Source organism: Malaclemys terrapin, chromosome 11 (genome assembly GCF_027887155.1).
Source record: "Malaclemys terrapin pileata isolate rMalTer1 chromosome 11, rMalTer1.hap1, whole genome shotgun sequence".
Classification (NCBI taxonomy): domain Eukaryota; kingdom Metazoa; phylum Chordata; order Testudines; family Emydidae; genus Malaclemys; species Malaclemys terrapin.
In genome coordinates, this window is record NC_071515.1 from 55,029,706 (window position 1) to 55,054,494 (window position 24,789).

At 40.7% G+C, this 24,789-nt stretch overlaps 2 protein-coding genes across 3 annotated transcripts in view; one reads left to right on the top strand and one right to left on the bottom strand.

Annotated features, from left to right (window-relative positions):
• ORC4 (origin recognition complex subunit 4) overlaps window positions 1-5,777 on the top strand; it is a 90,623-nt gene extending 84,846 nt beyond the window's left edge. The window contains exons 14-15 of the mRNA XM_054044452.1: window positions 3,124-3,142; window positions 5,397-5,777. Of these exons, the coding sequence (XP_053900427.1) occupies window positions 3,124-3,142; window positions 5,397-5,434 (57 nt within the window). The 3' untranslated portion in view covers window positions 5,435-5,777. The remainder of the gene's footprint in view (window positions 1-3,123; window positions 3,143-5,396) is intronic.
• ACVR2A (activin A receptor type 2A) overlaps window positions 1-24,789 on the bottom strand; it is a 113,496-nt gene that overhangs the window by 26,405 nt on the left and 62,302 nt on the right. Inside the window, exons 4-7 of one of the 2 annotated variants that reach the window (XM_054044448.1) lie at window positions 22,905-23,059; window positions 9,938-9,961; window positions 5,102-5,245; window positions 3,444-3,587 (exon numbers count right to left, since the gene is read on the bottom strand). In XM_054044448.1, coding sequence (XP_053900423.1) covers window positions 3,444-3,587; window positions 5,102-5,245; window positions 9,938-9,961; window positions 22,905-23,059 — 467 coding nt within the window. The remainder of the gene's footprint in view (window positions 1-3,443; window positions 3,588-5,101; window positions 5,246-9,937; window positions 9,962-22,904; window positions 23,060-24,789) is intronic. The other variant, XM_054044449.1, reaches the window with a different exon arrangement.

The window sequence follows — 24,789 nt, forward strand, 5'->3', positions numbered from 1 at the left end:
TACTCTTGAATTCCCTGTGCCAACTTTTTGGGTTTTAAATATCATTTTTTAAAAACCAGAGAAGTGTCTGTGTCTCACCTGTGGCTGTGAGTAAAGCCCACACAAAAGGAGAAAATGGATTGATTGCTCAAGGGGAAAAAACGGTTACCTATCTTTTGTAACTGTTGTTCTTTGAGATGTGTTACGCATGTCCATTCTATTCTAGGTATGTGCGGGGTTTTGGGGTGGGCACTCACTCCTCTACCCTGACCTTTGAGTGGACTTTGTGCACCGAGCCTGGTGCCGATGGTGCCGTCAGCTGTTACTCTGAGGCTTCAGAGAGGGCACTGGCATCACAGACATGCCCCACGTACTCCAGTAGGGCCACTGTGCTGGCCAATGGCCATGTTGCGAAGCTCACATCACAGAGGCCGACACAGCCTTGAGTGCCCAATCACACTTGTGATGCCTCAACGAGGAGCTGAATTCCCTCTCCATGCTGGAGGAATCCTCTTCCCGTGACCACGGTGGGGCTGTCGATGCCTGCATCTGGCAACTAACTGTTGCTGTTAGAGACCAGCATTTTGAATAGGACCAGTACAGGGTGGTGGGACTGGTACCGCAACGAAGACTGTTCCCACGGTGCGGGGGATAGGGATCCGTGCCGATAAGACCAGCGGGAGGGTGAATGGTGCTGGGGATACAGTGACCAGCATCTCCCCCCGGGTGATCCACATCAAGAGGGCGGAGACCACGATCACGGTGCTAGTTATCTAGGAAGACCTGCAGAGGACCTGGGTTGTGAAGCCGGAGATCTGCAGCGTGGAGACAGAGCGCTTTGTCTCGGCTCTGGGGATCAGCAGCTCCCAGGACTGCGGTCCCCATTGGGGGGCGGGGGGCGGACAGGCCCATACGGCTCCAGTGTTGGCTAGCAGCCTAAACTGGGTCCTTTGCCCGATACCCCATGGCCTTTCTTGGACTTCTTTTTGGGCACTGGCAACAGAGAGTGATGCCAGGCAAAGCCTGGTGCTGGGGGTGCACTATGCACCAAGGCCGAAGTACTGGGGGTAGAGTCTAGCCGGGAAGGCTCGGAAGCCAGAGAGAAAGCAGATTCCATGAGGAGGGCCTTCAAATGGGTGATGTGCTCTTTCTGGTTCTTGGGTCAAAAGTTTTTACAGATGCGATGCTTGTCCCTCATATGCGATTCCCCCAAGCACTTCAGGCAGCTGCTATGGGGGTCACTAACAGCCATAGGACATTTACAGTCCGAGCAGGGCTTAAAACCTGGAGCATGCACACCTGGGGAGAAGTCCCCGCTGGGACTCTAACTTCTAACTACGCTACTTAACCACTACTCAAACACTAGTTACAGTAACTCCTCACTTAACGTCGTCCCATTGCTGATCAATTAGAGAGAATGCTCATTTAAAGTTGGGCAATGCTCCCTTATAACGTTGTTTGGCAGCCACCTGCTTTGTCCACTGCTTGCAGAAAGAGTAGCCTGTTAGAGCTAGCGGGTGGGGGCTTGGAACCAGGGTCGACTGACAGCCCCCTTAAGTTCCCTGTGTGGCAGCCGCCCAGCAGGCTATCAATTGCCTGGCAATTCAGCAGTCCCTCCCCCCACTGCTGTGTGCTGCTGCTCCTGCCCTCTGCCTTGGAGCTGCTCCTGGGAGCCTCCTGCTTGCTGTGGGGGGAGGAGGAGGGAAGAAGAGGTGCTAATGTCAAGGTGTCCTCCTCCCCACTCCTTTACCCCATCTCCACAGAGCTGGGGGTCGGGACATGACAAGGCTCAGGAAGGAGGTAGCTTGCTGGCAGCAGCTGCTGTCTCAACTTGCTAATCTACACAAAAAGCGAGTACTCAGAGTGGGGTCAGCGTACTTAAAGGGACAATGTGTGTCTCTCTCTCTCTCTCACATGGTGTGTATCTCAGTCTCTCTCTGCCATGCTGTCTCCCCTCCCTCCATTTTGTGCTGCCTTGTAGAGCATGAGGCTATATTAACAACATATTAACCTTGAGGGCTCAGCTGAGTGCTAGTTAATCATTTAGCAGTAAGGCATTCCCTCGGAATATCCCGCCCTCTGACTCCACCACCTCAAACAGGCTTCACAATCATCATTGCTGTGTACAGTATTAAATTGTTTGTTTAAAACTTATTCTAGATCTATATCAGGTGTATGTAGGGGGGGAGGTCTGGCAAAAAAATTTCCCTGGAGCCTAACCCCCCCATTTGCATGAATTCTTATGGGGAAATTGGATTCGCTTAACATTGTTTTGCTTAAAGTAGCATTTTCCAGGAAAATAACTACAGTGTTAAGCGAGGAGTTACTGTACTAGAAATAAACTATTTATAAGGCCCTACGGCTTGAAGACAATAATGACAAAACCGCTAGTCCTTGCTATGCAAGGAAAAGGCGCTCCGACTAACCACCACAGGCAGAAAGGTGGAACGGAGAGGGCGTAGGGCTGGCGGCACTTAATATACCAATGCATGAGCGCGGCACTCAAGAGAGTGCCGCAGCCAACCCTCTGGATACCTTTATGGCAAAAATCTCTGACGACCGCATATATGGTTGCGTGCACACCTAGAATGGAATTGACATGAGCAATCACTCGAAGAAGAACTGAATTGCTAACAAACCAAATGCTGACAAATGTACAAAAATTGGGGGGAAAAGATAAATTTCTCTCTCCTGTTCTTCAATGACCGTAATCTTGGTTGTTAAGAGAGAACAGCAGTAGTTTAAAAAAATTCAGACATGAGCAATTAACTAGACCATATCCTTTTAGAAAGGGAAATGTTTATCTGTTGGTTTAGTATGATATAACATGCATAAATAAATTTAATAGATCGGTATCAAAAATGTGATTTTTACAAGACTGATACAGGAAATAACCTTCCTAACTTTACGTGGGTCATAGCAAAGCACTCAATTTCCCCTTAGCTGTTTATGCTATTACACCACTGCTTTAATTTTACAAGTCCTAATATTAAAAATGTTTGAAAATATTTTTATCCTACTACAAGAAATGTAAGTTACATCACAAAAGCTAGATGGGGCAGTAGTAACAATAATGCTGTTATTTTGCTATATATATATATATATATATAACACCGATAAAATTATATTTTTGTGTTGTTTCAGAAAACATCTTCCTCCTCTGGTAAGGATCAATGCCAGTGACTTTTTCAGCTTCTCTACTAGGACAAAACCTGTTTTAGTTTGGCTTAGCTTTTTGGATGGGGAAGGGGGTGGGAGGAAAATAATGATCTCTGAAGCTACAAAAATGGGGGAGGGATTGCTGGGTAAGTGAAACTACTTTCAGTTCTTTTTAAAAATTGTCTGGAATTCCAAATTATATAGCCTTCCTTTCTTTAAGCTTGTTCATAGGCTACAGGATTTTAATAAAATTACAATGAAACTAAATAGATAAAAACATTATTTGTTGTCAAAACTGACCATACCTTTTCATGAAATGCTGTAATTAACCACAGATCTACATCAATGCTGGTGCCTCGTTTCTCTGCACCAATGAACTGTAAAATATTTTCATGCTTCATTCCAGGCAAGCTGTAAATTTCATACTCATTTTGCCATGACTGTTTGTCCTTAATCAAGCACAGATATTAGGTTAGTACATTTACTATATTCTGATAAAAAAAAAAAAAAAAAACACTCTTCTACAAGTCACAAGTTTGCTGCTGTAATTCATTCTGAAAAGTTAACTGACCTTCTATAATAACAGATTAAAATCTGTTTTGACCCAGTATAAATTTGAATCAATGGAAAGAAAGGCACATTCCAAAATATTAATATTGACAGACTGGATAAATTATTTTAAATTACAAGTATTTGTCTGAAATTTAGGTAAGTAATTTAAAATCTGCACTACATATTTCAGGCAAAAACAAGAAAAAGTTAATAAAATTATAGGATAAATCTTTATGTACCTAATTTAAGTTACAAGGAAACTATATTTGGTAGTTTCCCATGGAAATTTGTCTATTGTAACAGTACTATGCAGGTTGGCACCAGCATGAATCTCCATAGATACCACACACTGGAATAAGGTCAGGCCTGGGGCACTGTCAGCTGAGTGAAGGGTTTGCATATTGCCCACCAGATATAATGCTTGGCTCTTGATAATGCTAGCAATATTAACCACCCTGACGCTGAAGATCATTGCTCAAAAATTATGTTCAATAGAAGTTTTAATAAGATGATTATATAATTTTTAAAAGTGGGAACAGATTTTTCTTCATTAAGTTGAATTAAGCAAAGTTCCAGGTGTAATGGATTTTATTTGGGGGTGAGAAATTCCTACTAGAGAAAGATGATCTCCACAGAGGTGTTTTATCAGCAAGTCAATATGGATCTACCTATTAGAAAATGTAAGTACAACTCACCCCTCCTTAACTGGTAAAGTGTATTTTTAAGTACTGTAACACTCAGATTAATGTAATTCAATGTGCTTTAAGATCTTTCCAGTGAGACTGCACTTCTAACAATTTAACAGGACCCCCCAGAGCTGCAGGGCTAAATGCAGCTGATGGCTCAACATTTCCAGTACTGCAGTATACTTCACTTAATGGAGACATGCCTAATTGGAACAGCCACTTTATTGGGATCTCTTTCAGGATACCAATTTACTCTAACAATTGCCATTCATTATGACGACCACTTAATTTAGACAGTATTAGCAAAAATTCTCCTTAGCAAGTTCACATTTTTTCAGTACCTAACAGCTAAATACTACTAAAACCAGTAGGAGGATGGAAGCAGGTGCAATGGGACTAGTAAAGTGCTTAAAATTACTAATATGTTTGAGTTTGCAGGACCAGAATCTCTGTCTTGAATTTTTTAACTTTTAACTCCATTTCCCCAATGTTGAATTAGAGCACATATTTTGCATTTAATTATAACTTATTTTTAGTTCAATTAAAAGATATGCCATCATCTGCCTTGTTCACTTTTGAGCTGCAAACATTTCCTGTATTTGAGAACTTAATTTTTTATAGTTACTGACATTTGGGGAGATGACAACTTCTTATTGTATACAGAAAAGTTTGCTTCGTATATTGATATTTTACATTACAATAGGAAAACAAGAACATTGACATACCTGGATTGGGAATATTTTGACAGCAACATACTCATTTAGCAACTGAGCTTTCCAGACACAACCAAATCTTCCCCTAGCTTTTATCTCTAACAATTGCAGAGGCTTCAGACCCATCAAGGGTGAAGGTGGTGGTGGGCCAGGGTCCTGAAAACAGATAAAAGTGTATAATTGAAATCTAGCTAGTCTGTGTGAGATCTACAACTACAGTATTAGAAAAATAAAGACAATTGCATTTAAAACAACATTTGGTGTCAAATCCTGCCAAAAACAAACCATCTTTAACCCTTTTTTACAGGAAGGAAACAGGACTCCGTCAGACACACCGAGAATTAATACACAAATAGAAACCTAACCTATTTCTAATATTTATTCTTCTGAGATATGAAGGCAGAGAGGCACCGAAGAGAATGAAAATCAACCTTTAATTATGATAGAATTTCAAGTATTTTTACAATAGCAATGAAGTGAACAACTACAGCCCTAATAAAGACAAAGGGTAAAATTTTCACACACACCTAAGTCCCATTTTCAAAAGCACTTAAGTCATGTAAATGTTACCCTTCATGTAAGAATCTGAACCTTTAAAGTAACATGGGAATGAGGGATGCTTAAAACAAATGTTTAAAATACTTAAACAATGCTGATTAGAGAAATAAACCTGGTAAATACAAAAACAGAGCACCAAGATTAGGCATTAACATTATTTTCTATGTGACATTAAAAATGAAATAATTATGTCTCATTGATAAATTCACTAACACAATGAAGTATAATTTCACTCCTATAATGGCTTCCATATAATTTCAAATCCCTTTACAAAACACCTTTGAAGAAGTTATCCCAGTTTTGCTGATGCAGAAATTAAGGCAGAGGGGTTAAAGCCTGAAATTATTTGTAAATCCAAATCTTCGTACCAATTTAGTAGGCTTATCTCAAGTGTTCTGAGCACTCAGCAGTTCCCATGGATGCCTAAATATGGATTTACAAGTGTAACTTTAGGCACCCATTTTTGAAGTCTTCGCCCTAGTGAGTTGCCCAAATTAAAGCAGCTCTGTAACCAAGCGATCAATAGCGCACAGATCTAGCTTTCTTTGTTTAGACATTAGAACAATGTTCCTCTCCCAAATCTAGAAGTATTTAAGATTTTCTGAATTCGCTCTTTACCACATAGCAAGCGAATGTTCAAAACTTCCATTTACTAAGAGTGATTAAAAACAATTCCACTGCAATACTTCACTTCCTAACCACTAAATGCTACATACTTCTTAAAAAATTCAGAAAGTACACAGATAGGAGAATGTGTTCTCCACACTGTTTGTGATATTTATATTAAATCACAGTATCCAGAGTATTTCTTCCGCAACAAAAACTAATTAAAACTTCTAATTAAATGTTTTCTTGTTTTCACAGTGGAACACATACAATTCTTCAATAGGGCAGAAACTGAATTTTCTGTGCCAAGAAATTCTGTAATTAAAAAAAAAAAATCATTCTGAAAACAAACAAAGAAATTCAGTTTCCTACACAACAAAATTCTGAAAAAAATAATAGTTTTCGGTTGAAATGTTTTGTTTTGACAAAAGTGAAAAGTTTTATTGCAATTTAGAATTTTATTTGGGTATTAAAAAAATTTGAAAATAAATAATTTTGAACAAAAAAATCCAAACATTCCTTTCTGAAGAGTTCAAAATGGAACACTCAGTTTCATTTTTCCTGAAGCAAAATTTCATCAAAAATCTATATTTCCATGAAGTGTTTCACTTTTTGAAAAATCAACTTTTTCCAAATAGACAAATGTTCCATTGGAAGAGTCCCAACTAGTTCTATTTTATGCAAACCATTTAGGTGCCACAGGCATAATTATTTCTAAATAATCTTTTCAAAAGATCTTTGTAGCCTTAAGGGCTCTAAATTTTCTGAAAAGCTTAACTGACTGGCTAACCTAGTAAGCAGAAGACAAAAGTTGATGAACTGACTAGGAGGCAAAAAGCTCAGACATTTAAGCTCCTCTTTTCCCATAAGTCGTAAAGCTAATTTGAGTTAAATACTGCACCAGACTATGGTTGCGAACCTAGGGAGAGGCAAATACCGGAGAAGCAAACAGACAGAGGATTGGTGGGACAACACCCCTGGTTAGAATACCAGTATTGAAGAATATAGCTTGTTCTGGAAGGATGGGTATGGGAAAAAAGGAGGAAGCATTGTGCTGTACATCAAGAATGTTTACACTTGTGACGAGGTCCAAGAGGAAGTGAGCAGCAGACTTACTGGGAGTCACTGGGTGAGGATAAAAAGGGAAAAGAATAGTAGCGATGTTATGGTGGGGATCTATTATAGACCACCAAATCAAGAAGAGGAAGTAGATGAGGCATTCTACAACCAGGTAACAAGATTAGCTAACACATATGAGCTAGTATTAATGGGGTATTTTAACTTCCCTGGTATCTGTTGTAAGACTATTACAGAAAAACACAGTATGTCTTGCAAGTTTTTAGCATGTATAGGGGACAACGCTCAGAATCAGAATGTGGAGGAAACAAGTACAGGGTCATTCATTTTGGATCTGATACTGACCAACAGGGATTAATTATTTGCAAAAAATGAAGGTGGTCGGGAACTTTACAATAGTTCACTAATGGTAAAAACAACATTTGGAAAGATCTTTTCCGCCAAGACCCTCAGCAATTTTCAAGTGGTCCACAAAAAAAAAAAAAAAAAAAGTTGAGAACCACTGGTCTACACTGACATAACTGTAGTGTCTACACTAGTATGCTGCTTTGGCTGAAGTAAGTAGTCTGCTACACCAACATAACTCCACCTCCACAAGAGGCATAGCGCGGTGTAGTTAGGGCAACGCAGTGCTTGTGTTGCATTACTTACTTCAGCTGTTGGCTATAATTCTGTCAGCAGCCTGGGGTCCTGAGCCATTTAATTGACAAGAATCTCAATTTCATTGCTGGTAGGCTCCAGTACTGTGAAATTGAGTCCATGCTGGGCTCACAGCTGGGGCTGTCACCCCGAATCAGGTGGGGGGCTCCAGCTGTCAGCCCCGCATGTCTGTCAGTGCCCCACAATACTCCACTTCAGCCTATGCAAGTGATACTGTTGAAGCCAATCTCCACCAGTAGAAGGAGAGTAGCATGGACATCAATAGCCAACTGAATAATTGCCGTGGCTGTAAGTCGACCTAAATTAAGTTAGTTAAATTGACCTAATTTTGTAGCTTCGACAAGCCCTCAGCCTTCTTACAAAAAAGATGATGATGTGACCAGATGACTAATCAAGTTACCATAGAGAATAAAAGGGGAAGAGATGCAGATCAAGGTAAGTAAAGAACACATAGGATCTTCTTACTAATTTGAATGAATTGAAGACAGCAGGGCCTGATGTTATTCACCCCAGGGTGCTGATTAGCTGAAGAAATCTTAGAGCCACTGGCAGGAATATTTGCAAACTCATGGATAACAGATAGGTACTGGACAAGGGCTAACATAGTACCATCTTTAAAAAGGAGGAGAGGAGGAGCAGGGAATTTGTGGCGGATCACAACCCCAACGTGAGTTAGCAAGGTGATGTAAAAAAAAAAAAAAAAAAAGGGCAGCAAATGCAGTTTTAGGTTGCGTTAACAGAGGCACAGCATGCAAGTTACAAAGGTGATCATTCCACTCTACTCGGCGCTCGTTAGGCCTCAGCTGGAGTAGTGTGTCCAATTTTGGTCATCAATTTATAGACAGGACTTAGACAAACTGGAAAGGATCCAGAGAAGAATGACAAAGATAATCAAAGGGATAGAATGCAAGCCATATGAGCAAAGGCTGGAAGAACTGGCTATGTTTAGTTTGGAAAAGATGAGATTAAGTGTGTGTGGGGGGGGAGGGGGAGAATATGATTGCATTCTTCAAATACTTGAAGGTTGCCATTAAAAAAAGATGGATAACAGTTCTCTCTTGCCATAGAGGACAGGACAAGAGGCAATGGGTTCAAATAACAGTCTAGCAGATTTAGATTAAACCTCAGGAAAAACTTTGTAGCTTTAAGAACAATAGGACTATGGAACAGACCGTCTAGGGAGGTAGCGGATGCTCCTTCACTGAAGGTTTTCAAAAGGAGGCCGGATAGCCATCTGTCTTAGATGGCTTAGACAACAAACCCTGCATCTTGGCAAAGGTGCAATAAAGATTAGTAAATATCTGTAAATGTTGAAAAAATGTATGCATGGTAAGTAATAATAAGTTTCCTATTTTAATTTCTTCTGAACCTGAAGACTTTCATTTGAAGCTGAACAATGGTGTAAGTGGAAGGAAATCTCTACCAACTTTTTACAAATTTGAAATTTGCAGGAAAGCTATTTAAAACAGTGAAAAGCAATGTGCCATTTTCTCTAAATCATGTTTCCAATGGGTTTGTACTATGAATTAGCAAGACCACTTATAAGAGAGTGAAGTTCAGTATCCACAACAATTTAGAACTTGGCTCTCTGAAGACCGCCAATAAGGAACTGCCAATTGTCAATGAAGTTTTATGTGCAGACATTTTAAAGTGATTTGTTTCTTTCATATAAGCCACTGAAATTTCAAATGCCAAATTCAGACCTAGAACCTAAAAAAGTGAAAGGTGGTGTATTCCATTATCAATCTCCACAGACATTCAACTGTATTGCACAAAAATTCTAGTAATTTTTAGCAGAATAAGTTTACATTTTGACCCAGCATGCTTACAGAGAGCACCGCTACAAAGTATTGCAAAGAACTTAATTTATATCAAAGCAACAAGAAATAGAATGTCTTACATGACCACAAAGTGCCACAAACAAACAAACAAATCAATACAGCTTACCTCAATCATTATATGAAAGGCGTGCTTGTAAAAAACAGGCAAAGCAAGTTACTAATTATATCAAGAACAAGGTGAAAAGCATCTTGTGAGAAAAGTGACACAGATTAGTTTGTATAAAACAATTTGTTACAAAGAATATCTAAGGGGCTATCAATTTTTGCTCGGATAATTAACTGATTTAGAATAATAAAATCGGTCACTGAACGCCATGTTAGTAAAGTAAACAGGTAAAAGAATAATTGTAGTACAGGATGTTAGTAGAAATGACTAAATATAGAATTGCTTTTTTAAAGTATCTGAAGAACCAGTTTGACAAAAAAATTATTTTTCAAAAGATATTATAAACAGTAATGAAATAGAAGACTTACAGAACATGCATGGGACATAGTCCACCATCCACTTCTTTCATATGCTACTTTGATTTCACAACTGTTACTCATCTGTTCAACCACTCATTATTCCACATATTTACACAGCATTATGTTAATTAGTCTATTTGCTACTTTTCAATGTGAAAGATTTATGCTACTAGAAAAACATTCACATTCCTGCTAAAACTTATTTTCTACTGTGGTCACAAGAGTACACCAGATGGCAGTGTTGCATTTTCTAAAATTAAGAAGCTATATTGTAACTAAAAACCATATGTATGAAATGAAACAACCTTTCTTTAATAGCACATCATATGGTAGATTTGTACTACTAATTTAGAAGATGTGTACATGTATTTCTGGGGGTACAATTTAAATAACTGATCCTAGAAATGCAATGTTTGACAGATGTAAGACATTTGAAAATACTTAAGGGTTCTTTCAATAAGCCCAAATAGTTATTTATGGATTTTTCACTGAAAAGTTTTGTAAAAAAAGGAGGAACAAAGAACTCAATTACTGGAATTTAGAAAATGATTCAAATTAATGTTGATTGTTTGGCCAGGTTAAACGCCCCCCCCCACACACACACATCCCTTCTTGATCCAAATGGCATGTCACTTGCAATTAACACTACACTCATTAAGCATTAATTTTGAGACTTCGTTAATTTATATGGTGTTTGTTTTTTTAATTGCCCTGAATGATTGGGTCCTTATATCTGGACATCAGCAACATCAATCATGTCATCAGCTAAATGAGTGCTATTGCACAAAATTCAAACACTTAGGGTACTCATTCTTAATGGCAACTATCCCTATCCACCACCCTTTGTCTTCATCTTCTCATAGTTCACACACTGCAGTGCCAAGCACCATGTCTTCAACTTCGCTTGGAAACTGCCTAGCAGACCCTGAGCAATATCTATATGAAGGCTAGATTAGCCAAAGTCAGATTTATGAATCCTGCAGTAGGGGTTATTGCTACTGAAAGGATGACTAAGTTCCAACTGATTTCCCGATGATCCCTTTGCTAAAAACAAAAAACAACGGGTGGTCTCCTTTCTTGCCCCTGAAGTCCTGAAGCAAAGCCTGGCAGCACCTGACACAAAATCCTAGAAATATAAATGGAAAGGACTTTGAAATGTCATCTAGGCCTGCCCCCTTCACTGAGGCAGGTCCATCCATGACAGGAGTTTATAGCCTCTTCTTAAAAGCCTTCAGTAATGGGGACACCATGACCTCTCTTGGAAGCCTGTTTCCGAACTTTAACCTTATAGTTAGAATTTTTTTTCCAAATATCCTAATCTAAATCTCCCTCACTGCAGAATAAGCCTGTGACCTCTTGTTCTAGTTTCAGTGGACATGGAGAAGAACTGATCATTGTCCTTTTACACAGCTGAAAACTTATCGGGAGCCCCCAGTCACTCCTCTTTTCTCAAGACTAACATGCCCAGTTAAAAAAAAAAAAAAAAAAAAACAACAACAAAACAAAAACAAACAAAAAAACCCACACCTTTCCTCAGAGCTCAGATTTTGACACTGTTTATCATTATTGATGCTTTCCTCTGGGCTCCTGCCAATTTGTCCACATATTTCTTGAAGTGTGGCACCCAGAACTGGACACAGTAGTCCAGCTGAGGGCCTCACCAGTGTCAAACAGAGCAGAACAGCACAATTACCTCCCATGTCGTACATACAAGACTCCCGGTAATACTCCCCAGAATGACATTAGCTTTTTTCACAACTGTATAATACTGTTGGCTCATATTCAATTTGTGATCCATTATAACCCTCAGATTCCTTTCTGCAGAACTATGCCTAGCCAGTTAATCCTGATTTTGTATAGGTTTATAAAACACATTAGGAGAAGTTTCTGCAGAATTCCTGATGTGACACAATACAGGAATCTGTAAAAGTATTAGACCCTCCCTAATGAACTCATATTGAACTATAAACACTAAGGGTATGTCTACAATGGCAGAGTTACAGCGCCACTCAGAGCACACTGAAAGTGAAACCGCTGTCAGCTGCCTGTGCAATAGCGTGTTCACACTTGCGGCACTTGCAGCGGTGCACTCTGTGCAGCTATCCCACAGAGCATCTCTTTCTCTTCTGCCGCTAAGAGTTGTGGGAAGGTGGAGGGGGTTGCAGGGCATCCCTTGTCCTGTCCCAAATTCCCCATGATGCACTGCTTCACATCCCAGAAATCCCTGTGCTTCCGTCCACATTTGGCACCATCTTTCAACCATTTGTGTACTGTGCAGGAGTGGATCCCGCACTGTTGATCAGTATGCTGCTGGCTCTCACTAACATGTCACAAGTGGCAGTGGTGTTATTCCTTAAACTACAAAAGGCATTGATTTCCCCACACATAGTAGCTACAACACGAGATTGCTTGTGGCACTCACAAAGGTGCTGATCACAGTGGAATGCTGCTTTTGGGCTCAGGAAACATGCACATCTGGATAACGAGCAGTGGCTGCAGAACTTTCGGATGAGGAAAGCCACATTCGTGGGACTGCGGCGCAAGGACACGAGAATGAGAGCTGCCCTGCCATTGGAGAAGTGTGTGGAAGCTGGCTACTTCAGACTGCTACTGATTGAACTGGTTAGTTACCAGACTGGGAAAGTCGACCGTTGGACTCGTTTTGACAGAAGGGTGCAGGGCCATTAATCGCATCCAGCTCCGAAATACCGTGACTGGGCAACATGTGTGACGTTGTGGATCGTTTTGCACAAATGGGCTTCCCTAGCTGCGGAGGGGCGATAGATGGTACGCATATTCCAATTCTGGCACCAGACCACCTAGCCACCGAGTACATTAATCGGAAGGGGTATTTCTCTATGGTTCTCCAGGAGCTTGTGGACCACCTCGGGCCTTTCATGAACATGGTCCGGAAAGGTGCATGATGCATGCATCTTTCGGAACACAGTCCCTGCTTGCAGCTTTCTGAACAGGCCATTCTTCCCGGATCAGAAGATCACCGTACGGGAAGTCGAAATGCCCACTGTGGGCATATATGGGGCAACTTGACAGCAGCAAGGAGTGGTTCAACAACAGGCTGAGCAAGTGCAGAATGACGGTTGAGTGTGCTTTTGGCTCTTTAAAGGCCTGCTGGCACGGCCTATATGGGAGGCTAGACCTGGCTGATGACAATATTCCAGTGCTTATAGCTGCGTGCTGTACTCTCCACAGTATTTGTGAAGGGACGGGTGAAAGCTTCACTCAGGGCTGGACTGCTGAGGCTCAGCACCTGGAGGCTGAATTTGAACAGCCAGAGACCAGGGCTATTAGAGGGAGGCCTTGAGGCAGCAACTTGAAGCTGAAAGCCACTAATTTTTGTTGCTATGCTCGAGAGTGCAGTGCTTGTAAAGCTAGGAGGTGATTGTGATTGGTGCAGACGATGCACTATGAAGGTTTAAGAAAACTGCCTGTTGCTTTGCAGGGCTCCGTTTGCTTTCAATTAATAGAATAAAGATTACTTTCAAACCAACACAATTCTTTTATTAAACAACCACCACCACCGGAGGGGGGGGAAGACAAACAAAATATACACGTCAGCACTGAGTGGGAGGGCGGGGGGAGAAGGAGGGTCCCAGGAGGAGGTGGGGACCCAGGACAATTAAAGATTTGTGTATGTCCAAGTATCATATACAACCTTCTCCTTTGGAGTACAGTGCAGTGGGTACTGTATTTCAGCAGGACTGAACTGCAGACAGACCGGTGTTGAGTGCAGTGGGTACTGGGAGTCCGCAGTGCAGGACTGTGATGGGAGAGGAATGGAATGCCGCAGGTACAGACTGGAGCCAGGAGGTTGATAAGAGGGTGTTTGTGGTGTCTAGGGGGTGCATGGGAAAGAGTTTTGTGACAGCGGCTGCAGGGGAGGGAAGGCGCAGGGCTGCTCGGTTTGCAGTGCTAGTAGCGCCTGGAGTGAGAGAGTGTGAGTGTGCTTGGTGCTCCAGGTTTATGAGCCGCCACTTTGTTCTGGCGCGCCATGTTTTCCTTTTCGGTCCCTCTTCTCGCTGTCCCGCTACTCCTTCAATTCTTGTTTTTCTGCCGCGGAGTGCATCATGACATCACGTAGAAAGTCCTCTTTAGTTCTTCATGGCCGCTTTCTAATTCTGTGCTGCTGTTCAGCCAGCGATAACAAAGAAGGAGGCCGGGTTCCTCAGGTCATATCTGTGAAGCCAAAATGCAACCTTTTACAGAAGCAGTATTGTTTACAACACACAGACCACTGATTTATAACACAGCCACTATTCACATACCTATCACTAACTGGCTGACCCCAGTCAAGCACACATGAGCCACAAGACTCGCAAAATGGTGAGTAACCACAGGAGCAGAGGAAATCAGTGTTCCATGACCGTACTGTACACTGGGCATGTGGCTCTTGGGGAGAGCCAGCTCTGTAGGGGGGGCCTTATAATCATTACCATTCCCATATTTTCCACAGGCTGTGTTTGGAAGATATCTCGCTGCGGAGGGTGAGCAGGAAATCAAGGGAGAGTCTCCTCCAAAACTGCGGCTTCCACCCTGGCCCTTATGCGGCTCGCCTGTATGCAGCAATGGTCCCCCTGCACTCCCCTGTTATGGCAGAGTGGCATGGGAAAGTTACCCTTAATGGGGCAAGAAAAGCAGCTCTGCCAAAGAACCTGCAGCAGCAGATTGCCCATATTTCCATGAGAGTTTCGTGGAGATTTGAGGCAGATTCCCGTGAACTGAGGGAGTCAATCAACACCCTGTTCTGCTGCTCAGACTAGGCACGCATCATACAGACAAGCCTGCTTTCTGCAACCATCCTGTCCCCAACAACACTTCAGCGATTCCCAAAAATCAAAGCCACTTACCAGGGGCCTCCTCTCCTGTTTGTGCTTTGCCAAGCTCCGACAGCTGTCGCTGGCTAGCCTTCACCAGAGTAGAGAAGAGCTCCTGGCTGCATGCATCTCTGACCTCCAAGTCGTCCTGTGCCTCTGGGTCACCCTCCCCCTCCTCGTCCAAGATTTCCTCCTCCTGACTCACTCCATTCTCGACTGGCACGCAAACCACCAAAGTATCCACAGTGGCCTTCGCAGTGGATGTGGGGTCACCACAGAGTATTGCGTCCAACTTTTTGTAGAACCGGCAACACGTGGGCACAGCACCAGAGCAGCGGTTCGCCTTGTGGTAGGCATTCCGCAGCTCCTTCACTTTGACCCTGCATTGCAGTGTGTCCCGGTCATGTCCTGTCCTGCATCATGAAATCTGTCCATAGATGTCATAATTCCTACAGCTGGAGCATAGCCTCCCCTCTCCAAGCTGATGAGGTCCAGCAGCACAGCATTGCTCCAAACAGGGGATCGCCTGCATGGTCACCTGGAAAAATGCACTGAGACGACTGCCCGCATCACCGAGTAAACAGGAAGGAGACTTTCAAAATTCCTAAGAAATTTGAGTGGGGATGACAGTTGGTCACCTGAGGGCCGGGCAGTAGAGTTCAAACCGATGACCAGAGAGGGAAGAACAGGTATTGTGGAACACCTTCCCGAGGCCAACAGCAGTGCTGTAATTGACCAGGATGTCTACACTGGCACCGCAGTGCTGTAGCCCCGGCCCAGAAAGCTGTACGCCTCTCATCAAGGTGGTTTTTTTACAGCGCTGCAACTGCACAGTTTCTGTTTACTAAGTGGCTTGGCAGTCTGTACACCTCAGGAAAGCTGCTTTACCACACAGAAACTTGCCAGTTTAGACAAGGCCTAAGTTTCTCTACATCAACAATTAGTTTGTGGCAAACAGGGCTGTTAATCTACCCCTCACTAGATTGCCACATACAAACTGTGTATGTGGACCCTGCTCCTGTCCATTAAATCTGTTAAAGAGCTTTGATTTAATCCCAATTCAAAGAGGGCTAGATAAAAAAGCATTAACAAATAGTTATGAGCATCAGAGTCCACATGGACAGTTAGTCTGTGGCAGGCTAAACTCATACCCCAGGTTACCGTGAACTAAATGTGCATGTAAACAAGCCCTAAAGTCTCTGGACACTAAATTATCTAAACTGCTACATGCCACAAGGAGCCACCACAGTAGTTCCCTTAACCCACCCAGCAATATTGTTAATCTTTCCAGATATACTCTTAGCCCAGCAGAAGAGCCTGTCCTATCTCGGGGCCTCTCCTTTTGTCCCTCCAGACCCACGAACGTGATACAGTTCTGCGGTGACCTAGAATCCTACTTTCGACGTCTCCGACTCAAAGAATATTTCCAACATACCTCTGAACAGCATACGAACCCACAGAATGCCCCCTACCAGCCCAACAAAAAAAATGATTCTGTGTGGACTCCTCCAGACGGTCGAAACAGACTGGATTTCTACATAGATTGCTTCCGTCAACGTGCAAAGGCTGAAATTGTGGAAAAGCAACATCACTTGCCCCATAACCTCAGCCATGCTGAACACAACGCCATCTACAGCCTCAGAAACAACCCTGACATCATAATCAAAAAGGCTGACAAAGGAGGTGATGTCGTCATCATGAATAAATTGGAATATGACCAAGAGGCTGCTAGACAGCTCTCTAACACCACATTCTACAGGCCATTATCCTCTGATCCCACTGAGGATTACCTAAAGAAACTACACCATCTGCTAAAAAAACTCCCTGACAAAGCACAGGAACAAATCTGTACAGACACATGCCTAGAACCCCGACCAGGGGTATTCTATTTGCTACCCAAGATCCATAAACCTGGAAATCCTGGACGCCCCATCATTTCAGGCATTGGCACCCTAACATCAGGCTTGTCTGGTTATGTGGACTCTCTCCCAGCTATCTTCGAGACACCACTGACTTCCTGAGGAAACTACAATCCATCGGTGATCTTCCAGAAAACACCATCCTGGCCACTAGGGATGTAGAAGCCCTCTACACCAATATTACACACACAGATGGACTACAAGCTATCAGGAACACTATCCCCGATAATGTCACAGCTAACCTGGTGGCTGAACTTTGTGATTTTGTCCTCACCCACAACTATTTCACATTTGGGGACAATATATACCTTCAAGTCAGCGGCACTGCTATGGGTACCCGCATAGCCCCACAGTATGCCAACATTTTTATGGCTGACTTAGAACAATGCTTCCTTAGCTCTCGTCCCCCAACGCCCCTACTCTACTTGTGCTACATTGATGACCTGCGTGCGGGTGGCTATCTTACAACAGAAAAACCTCAAAAACAGAATCCATCAAGAGACTGCTGAGCTGGAATTGATATGCAAACTAGATACAATCAACTCAGGATTGAATAAGGACTGGGAATGGCTGAGCCATTACAAACATTGAATCTATCTCCCCTTGTAAGTATTCTCACACTTACTATCAAACTGTCTGTACTGGGCTAGCTTGATTATCACTTCAAAAGTTTTTTTCCTCTTACTTAATTGGCCTTTCAGAGTTGGTAAGACAACTCCCACCTGTTCATGCTCTCTGTATGTGTGTGTATATATATCTCCTCAATATACGTTCCACTCTATATGCATCCGAAGAAGTGGGCTGTAGACCACGAAAGCTTATGCTCTAATAAATTTGTTAGTCTCTAAGGTGCCACAAGTACTCCTGTTCTTTTTGCAGATACAGACTAACATGGCTGCTACTCTGAAATTTAGACTAAGTCCTTCAACAAAACTACAGAACAGTTATAAATATACATTTTTTAAATTAGGGAATCTTTCTGTACAAACTTTAAGCTTAAAAGGAGAATTCACCTCTTAACTACTTCCTTCCTGTAGTCAGAAATTCCTCCCTACTGCTCTGACTTGTCACTACTGTATTTAAGTGCAGTTATCCAAGGATCTTGACCCTTTTAACTCTTAAATGACTAGCTTTTAAGATGATGTCCTCTGACTAAGTTAAAAGTATTAATCTTGAAGTAATAAACCCTGTGCTCCAAGACAGGAGGTTCTTATTCTGGACACAACTATAAAAAAATTCCAATGTTTACTTTCCGGGGCTATTGTAAAGGTATGAAATAGTCCTAGTGAAATGTCTGGATTAGTATGAATGAATGGAGAAACTTGTTTTACATTACTGCAGAAAGTTTAATTTTTGACATTTTATTCAGCTGTAAAATGTTCAGATTTATTAGATAAGACACTAGTCACACCACAGCCACAACTGGTATTTGACATCCTTGACAGTGGTCTCAACTGAATGAGTATGGAGATTGAACTATTTGGTTATCTAGAGAGGTGATTCTCCCCAGAACAGAGGGATCAGCAGGGTAGTGGAAAGAAGTTTGGATAACTGCCATTTTTTCTACACCCTGTTCTGTGGATAGAGGACTTCACTCTCCAAAGCTATACCTCTGGCAATTTTCGCCAGCACTACACACTAAAAATGAAGCTTTTTACATGAACAATTTTTAAACGGACGCCTAATCTAAAGTGTCAATGAAATTCCTGTTCAGTGTGATCAAGCACTTGTATAAATATACATTTGCGGTATAACTGTCAAAATAAAAATGAATAAAAAAAATTTAAAAACCCACACACACGCACCATCCCTTTCTAGATTTTGCTTTTACAAAAATGTAGCAAAAGCTACATTCATGTGGTATTTAAAAAATTTAAAAGGCACAGCAATGACGAAAATCAGAAAGTTAAAAACTAAAGCAGCTTTAACTTGGTCACACTGCAGACCCACACTATGGCATGAAGTTAACAGCATAAACAATAAACCCAGATGATGAAATATTAAACAGTTTATATACAGGGATATCTCCAAGAATAAATTACATTTTAGTCCCATATATAACTAATACGAAATTTAAGTGTTAGTGGCTCAAACATGGGCAAGAAGTGTTATACTAGGTATGCTACCTTTCCTTCCCTCCCGACAAACATATTACTTTTAATTGTAAGATACTAATACCAAAAAAGGTAAAAATCAAAAGCAAAAAGGTAAAAGCTTTAACTCATTTCCAAAATTAAATCCCTGAACCAAAAGTTGTACAAAGTTCCTAATTTTAACTGAGGTGAGATTTGTCCTGACACAATTATCCATCTCTACCCTGATATAATGCTGTCCTCGGGAGCCAAAAAAAAAAAATCTTACTGCATTATAGGTGAAACCGTGTTATATCAAACTTGCTTTGATTCACCGGAGCGTGCAGCCCTGCCCCCCTGGAGTGCTGCTTTACCGCATTATATCCGGTCGCGTTATATCGGGGTAGCGGTGTAGTTCCAATCAAGTTGTAAATACTTAAGTTGTAAATACAAATGGACATGTAGTACATTTATTTCAGTAGGTAAGAGCATTCCTACTTTGACAACTGAATGACAAGAGGAAGAGGCTTACAATTACAAATCCAGTTTCCCAATTTACCACATCTGTGCACAGCAACAGCAGACAAGACAAAATAACTAACTCAGGTTTAACAAAGTTCAGAATGTAAGTATTGCTAACATTACAGAGAAAAACCTTAATCTCTGTCATTACAATTTTCATCTAACAACTGTTGGTTACATTTATGTAAATACACCTTTTGAAAACAAAGTTAAGGTCACTGACAATCTTAATTCTAGCCACACCCACCCATCCCCCACAGTTCATGGACATGGTCATACCAGGCAAGACATATGTCTACCAGCCAGGGTGACAAAAACCCAGGCTGTCAGCATTCTCCAAAAGCATGCCAATTAAAAACAGTCAGGTATTGTTTATTGTGAACAAAGTTTTAATATTTTTTTTTTAAAATGTGGTTTGCCGCCTTTTTCTGTTTTTGTCCTTTTCTTTCTTATCAATTATGTCTTCCTAAATTGTTTTCTGTGTTTGTTCCTTTTTCACTTTCCAACCTTATAGTTGCTTCTCTTTTTCCCTATACTGTGTTTCCGACCTCTTCCTATAGTTTCACCCTCCTTTTCCTACTTCTTCACTCTCAATCCCCAATTTTGCATGTCTTTGTTCTTCCAGGTCCAGCGAGATTGGAAGTGATAAGAAATACAACATTCCGATAAATTCTATTTTCATGAGATTTCCATGTAAATTTTGCTGACACAGGCACTTTAATCAACCAACACTACAGTTTCTTATCTAAATCATACACCAATCCTTAATGTTAATATTGAGCACTGACAGGTTGTTCAACCAATATCAATTTAAAACATTGACGTTTACATGCAAATAGTCACTATCTGGAATTGTTGTGTCCAGTGCTGTACAAAACAGATAATCCACGACACAAAGGTGCACTCTCACTGAGAGCTTGAGCCATAACATTTGTCAGGGCTTACTTATTAATTACCATAGACTCACTTCTCTTGGGCATTGTAGAAGAAAAGTGTGTCTTCAGGGAGGATGAAGAAAAGGCATTGGCATGGTAGACTTGAAAAGAGAGCAAGTGTTTAAATGTTAAGGTGTATATCTTTTTGCCTTGGTAATTTTTGCAGAGACCAAATGTACTCTATTTACAAAGTTAGTGTACACTGAAGAGGCAAATTAATTTGACGCATTCTCATTTTGTTGAAAGCTTGACTTTACTCTTCAAAAAGATTCATTGAGGACTCATCAAATTTTTTAGACATCATGCATAAAGAGAACATGATATATTGTGTACAAATATCTATTATACCTAATGGTTTTCTTGCAATGATTTTGAGAATGATCATTAAGTGCATTATCAGCTCTGGCCTTGATCCTACGTTGAGATCTGCTACGAGTGGACCTTTAAACTTGTGTGGAGTCCATTGAGGACAATGAGATTCGGTGTGGGTGGAAGGATACATGCTAGCAGATCCCAATGATGAAACCCGCCCAAGTATCAATAGGTATTATCCTGAGGTGTTCGCAATACTCTTTTTGAAGTATGAAAATGAACATTCTTGTTTTAAAATTAGAAGTTGGCCCCTCCTAATTTCTCGTTTGACAAATATTGATTTCCCCCTCTCCCCCCCAATCTATTACTAATGAAACAAACCAATAGATCTCATTCTGTGTATGAACCACTAAAATCTGTAGGAATTCTAGTACTGTTGAAAGAGGTGTCAGCACAGCACAAGCATATGTAAAGTTTTGATTAGGTCTGATCAAAAAGTAATCTGTTTTACAATCAGATTAATCAATGTTACCCAGGAGGCAATGTATTCTAGCTCAGGGGTTCTCAAACTTAATTGCTCTGCAACTCCCTTCTGACAACAGAAATACAATACACGACCCCAGAGGGGGGACCAAAGCTTGAGCTCGCCAAAGCTCCAATGCCGCAGGGGGTGGGGACCTGAAGTGCAGGGGCTTCAGCCCCAGGCAGGGGGCCTGTAACCTGAGCGCCACCGCCCAGGGCGGAAGCTCTTGGGCTTCAGCTTCAGCCCTGGGTGTGGGGCTTGGGCACTGGTTTGAGCCTCATGCCCCAGCAAGTCTAATGCCAGCCCTGGTGACCTCATTAGAATAGGGTCGCAACCCACTTCAGGGTCTCGACCCACAATTTGAGAACCACTGTTCTAGCGGATAGGGCATTGCACTGGGAGTCAGGAGATACAGGTTCAATTCCCAGCTCTGCAAAGCAATCCAATGTTTGATCTTGGACAAGTCACTTCACCTCTTTGTCTGGTCTTTTGAGATGTAAGCTCTCAGGGAGAGATGGTCTTACTGTTTTTATAATACCCAATGAGGTGCTGATCTCAGGTGGCCCCTTTGTGACCAGAATATATTTATTACACACACGCTAAAAAAATAAAATAAATTAAAAGTTAGTATTAATATTACAATAGTACCTAGAGTGCCAATCAGGTATTGGGGCCCCATCATGCTAGGACTATACTAAGTTGTTGTTTTTTAAAAAGCTAGCCTCCTTCCCTGAATAACTTACAGTCCAAGATCACGTTCTTCAAACCACTTCCCATTTAAAGCACATACGGAAGCGTTTGCAGGATTTGGACCTAATTTAAAACAAGACGCAAAATGCTTGTTTAACAAAAGAAGAGAAAATGGGAGGAAAGTCAAATTGTGCAGTAGCCACGCTAACTAGTACACAATCCAATGACTGCACTTCAATTATTTACTTTTTAAAACTGCTGTCTAAGCAGATTTTTTTTTAAACCTCTGCTTTGCTAGTTACAAGTTTTTATCCTCCTTTTTTACTTTTAACCCCCCCCCGCGCACACACACACACACACACACACACACACACACACACACACCCCAACAGGAGTAGATCATGAGCACCTTACTCCCTCTGATGAGTAGGTAGTCCATTCACATCAAGGAAACAATTCGAACATGACTTCACAATATTCCCATAATATTGAGTCTTTACTGTTTAAAATAGATATATGTACATGTTTACTTAATTTTTGTTTTTTGAAAGCATATGCTCGTTTTTTTAAAACGTTAAAAGGTGAACTGAATCTTGTTAGGCTCTAAAATTATCAGAATCTAGTCCTACTAGTAGTTGATTTTGATAAGTTTCCTTACGCAAGGAAAACCAAGTACCTGCTTCGGTACGCAAAGGAAGTCAGATTTCAGTCACATCACTTAAAAACATCCTCTCCATCTTCCTCACCACATTGCTTTAAAAATAGTGATTCTAAAACATTAAGATTACAATATAGCAACTTACTTGGGTTGGTACAAGTACTGGAGGATATGCTAGTTTATGATGTCTGTACATCCAAAATGAAAACAATATGATCACCGCAATTCCCATTATAGGCACCAACGAGTAAAGCAGGGTATTGAACAAGGGTGGTTTAGGTGTAACAGGATTGGAAGTGGCTGAAGAACAAAAGTTACAATTAATCTTCTGTGATTACAGATTTTAACAAGCTCATCCAATACCTAAACTTGATTATTAAGTTCCAAAATAAACGAACATATTTATTAAGTAGCAGAACACAGTGGCGGAACCTAATTCAACACAACAGAGTTTAATAGCCAGATACAGATTTTCAAGATTTATCAGATTTTCAAAAACATGTAAATTAAAGTTCAATTGAAAGGACTTATGCTCCTAAATTCCTTGGTTGCTTTTGAAAATCTTCCTCTTATCCATCAGAAACAGTTTAATATTCATGCAGTTCCTAAAATAAATCCTCAAAACTGCCATTCCAAGAAAAATAAATTCACACCGTGGATGCTCAAACTTTGGGAACTATATCACAAGGCACGATTTTACAGGGTTTGTTTAAATCAATTTTAAATCATGATATAAATCAGCAAAAAGGAAATCTTAATTTAAAATCAATTGTAATCTTCTTTTGCGTTTGTACTTTTTAGTTATTTTCCTAAAGAAAAGTGGATTCTCAGTTATTAACCGTAAAAAAACACTGACTTGAATGAAATAAAGCCTTTACACTGTGATGCTTCTCTTTCCTAATCAGGAGGCTACATTATATCTATATACATTTATTTAAGCAATTATATAGCTTAAGATGCATGCGTTCAGATTCTTAGTTTTTCCTTTTTTTTTTTTTTTAAACCTTAGAAAAAGGTGACTAACGTATTTATTTATCAAATGATTAATTGACTTGTGATTTGTGTCAAGCTCCATTTGCATGGAAATCGAAAATCAGAAATCAATTAAAAATGCACAAAAACAGCGTTTTTTAAAAATCAAACTACCTTCAATATGCTGGATATTTAAGAAAAAAAAGTTTAACACGCTTTGCATTTAAAAGCCAACTACTTTATTATACAAGGAATTATCTGTAGTAAGTGAAATGAACTGACTGTTTCTGGTCACTGAAAGCTTGTACACCCTAGCACTTCCTTTGGTGTAATTTAAGTAAGCGGTGTGGAAAAGCAAGCGACTTCCACAAGTTCAATTGTTTGACTTTCTTTAAAGCTTCCTCAGCAAAACATGTACTGCTTAATATTTTATTATCTAATTTGCATTATCTTTTTACAAAAGTATTTATTGATTTTGCTTTTTCATACAAACATCACAATACATGAAGAAAACAAATTATAAAATGTATAATTACCTTCTGTAACATGCAGCATAGTGCTAACATGAATTTGCAAAAAAACCTTTAATCAACCTTAAACTATAAAACCAAAGAAATCAATACTTTCAAAGTCATGGGGAAGAACAATGCAGACTAGATAGGGTCAGGCAGCATGGAAGCAGAGCCAAAAAGGACAGGCTGTTGGACCTTTAGACGTTCCCTAGTTAAATGTTTCTTTTAACAGAGCAAAAAGATTTCCTCAAATTCACATCACTGATCCGGGTGGCAGAAAGTGACTCTTTGGCTGGTAGGTCTGAATACCATTATCCTACTGAGCACACTGATTTACTTTACCACCTCTGTAAAATCATTCGCTTTGTAATCATGATTCCTCTCAAGTACCACGAATGCTGTGCCAATGAGACCAAAATTTGCAGCAAAATATTCTAATATGCAATTCTCAAACTATGTTGGATTGTTAAATCCAAAAATAATTTTAATTCTAATGTCTACCTATTTCTATAGAAAGGGGACATTACTATAGCCTGCGCAGAAGTG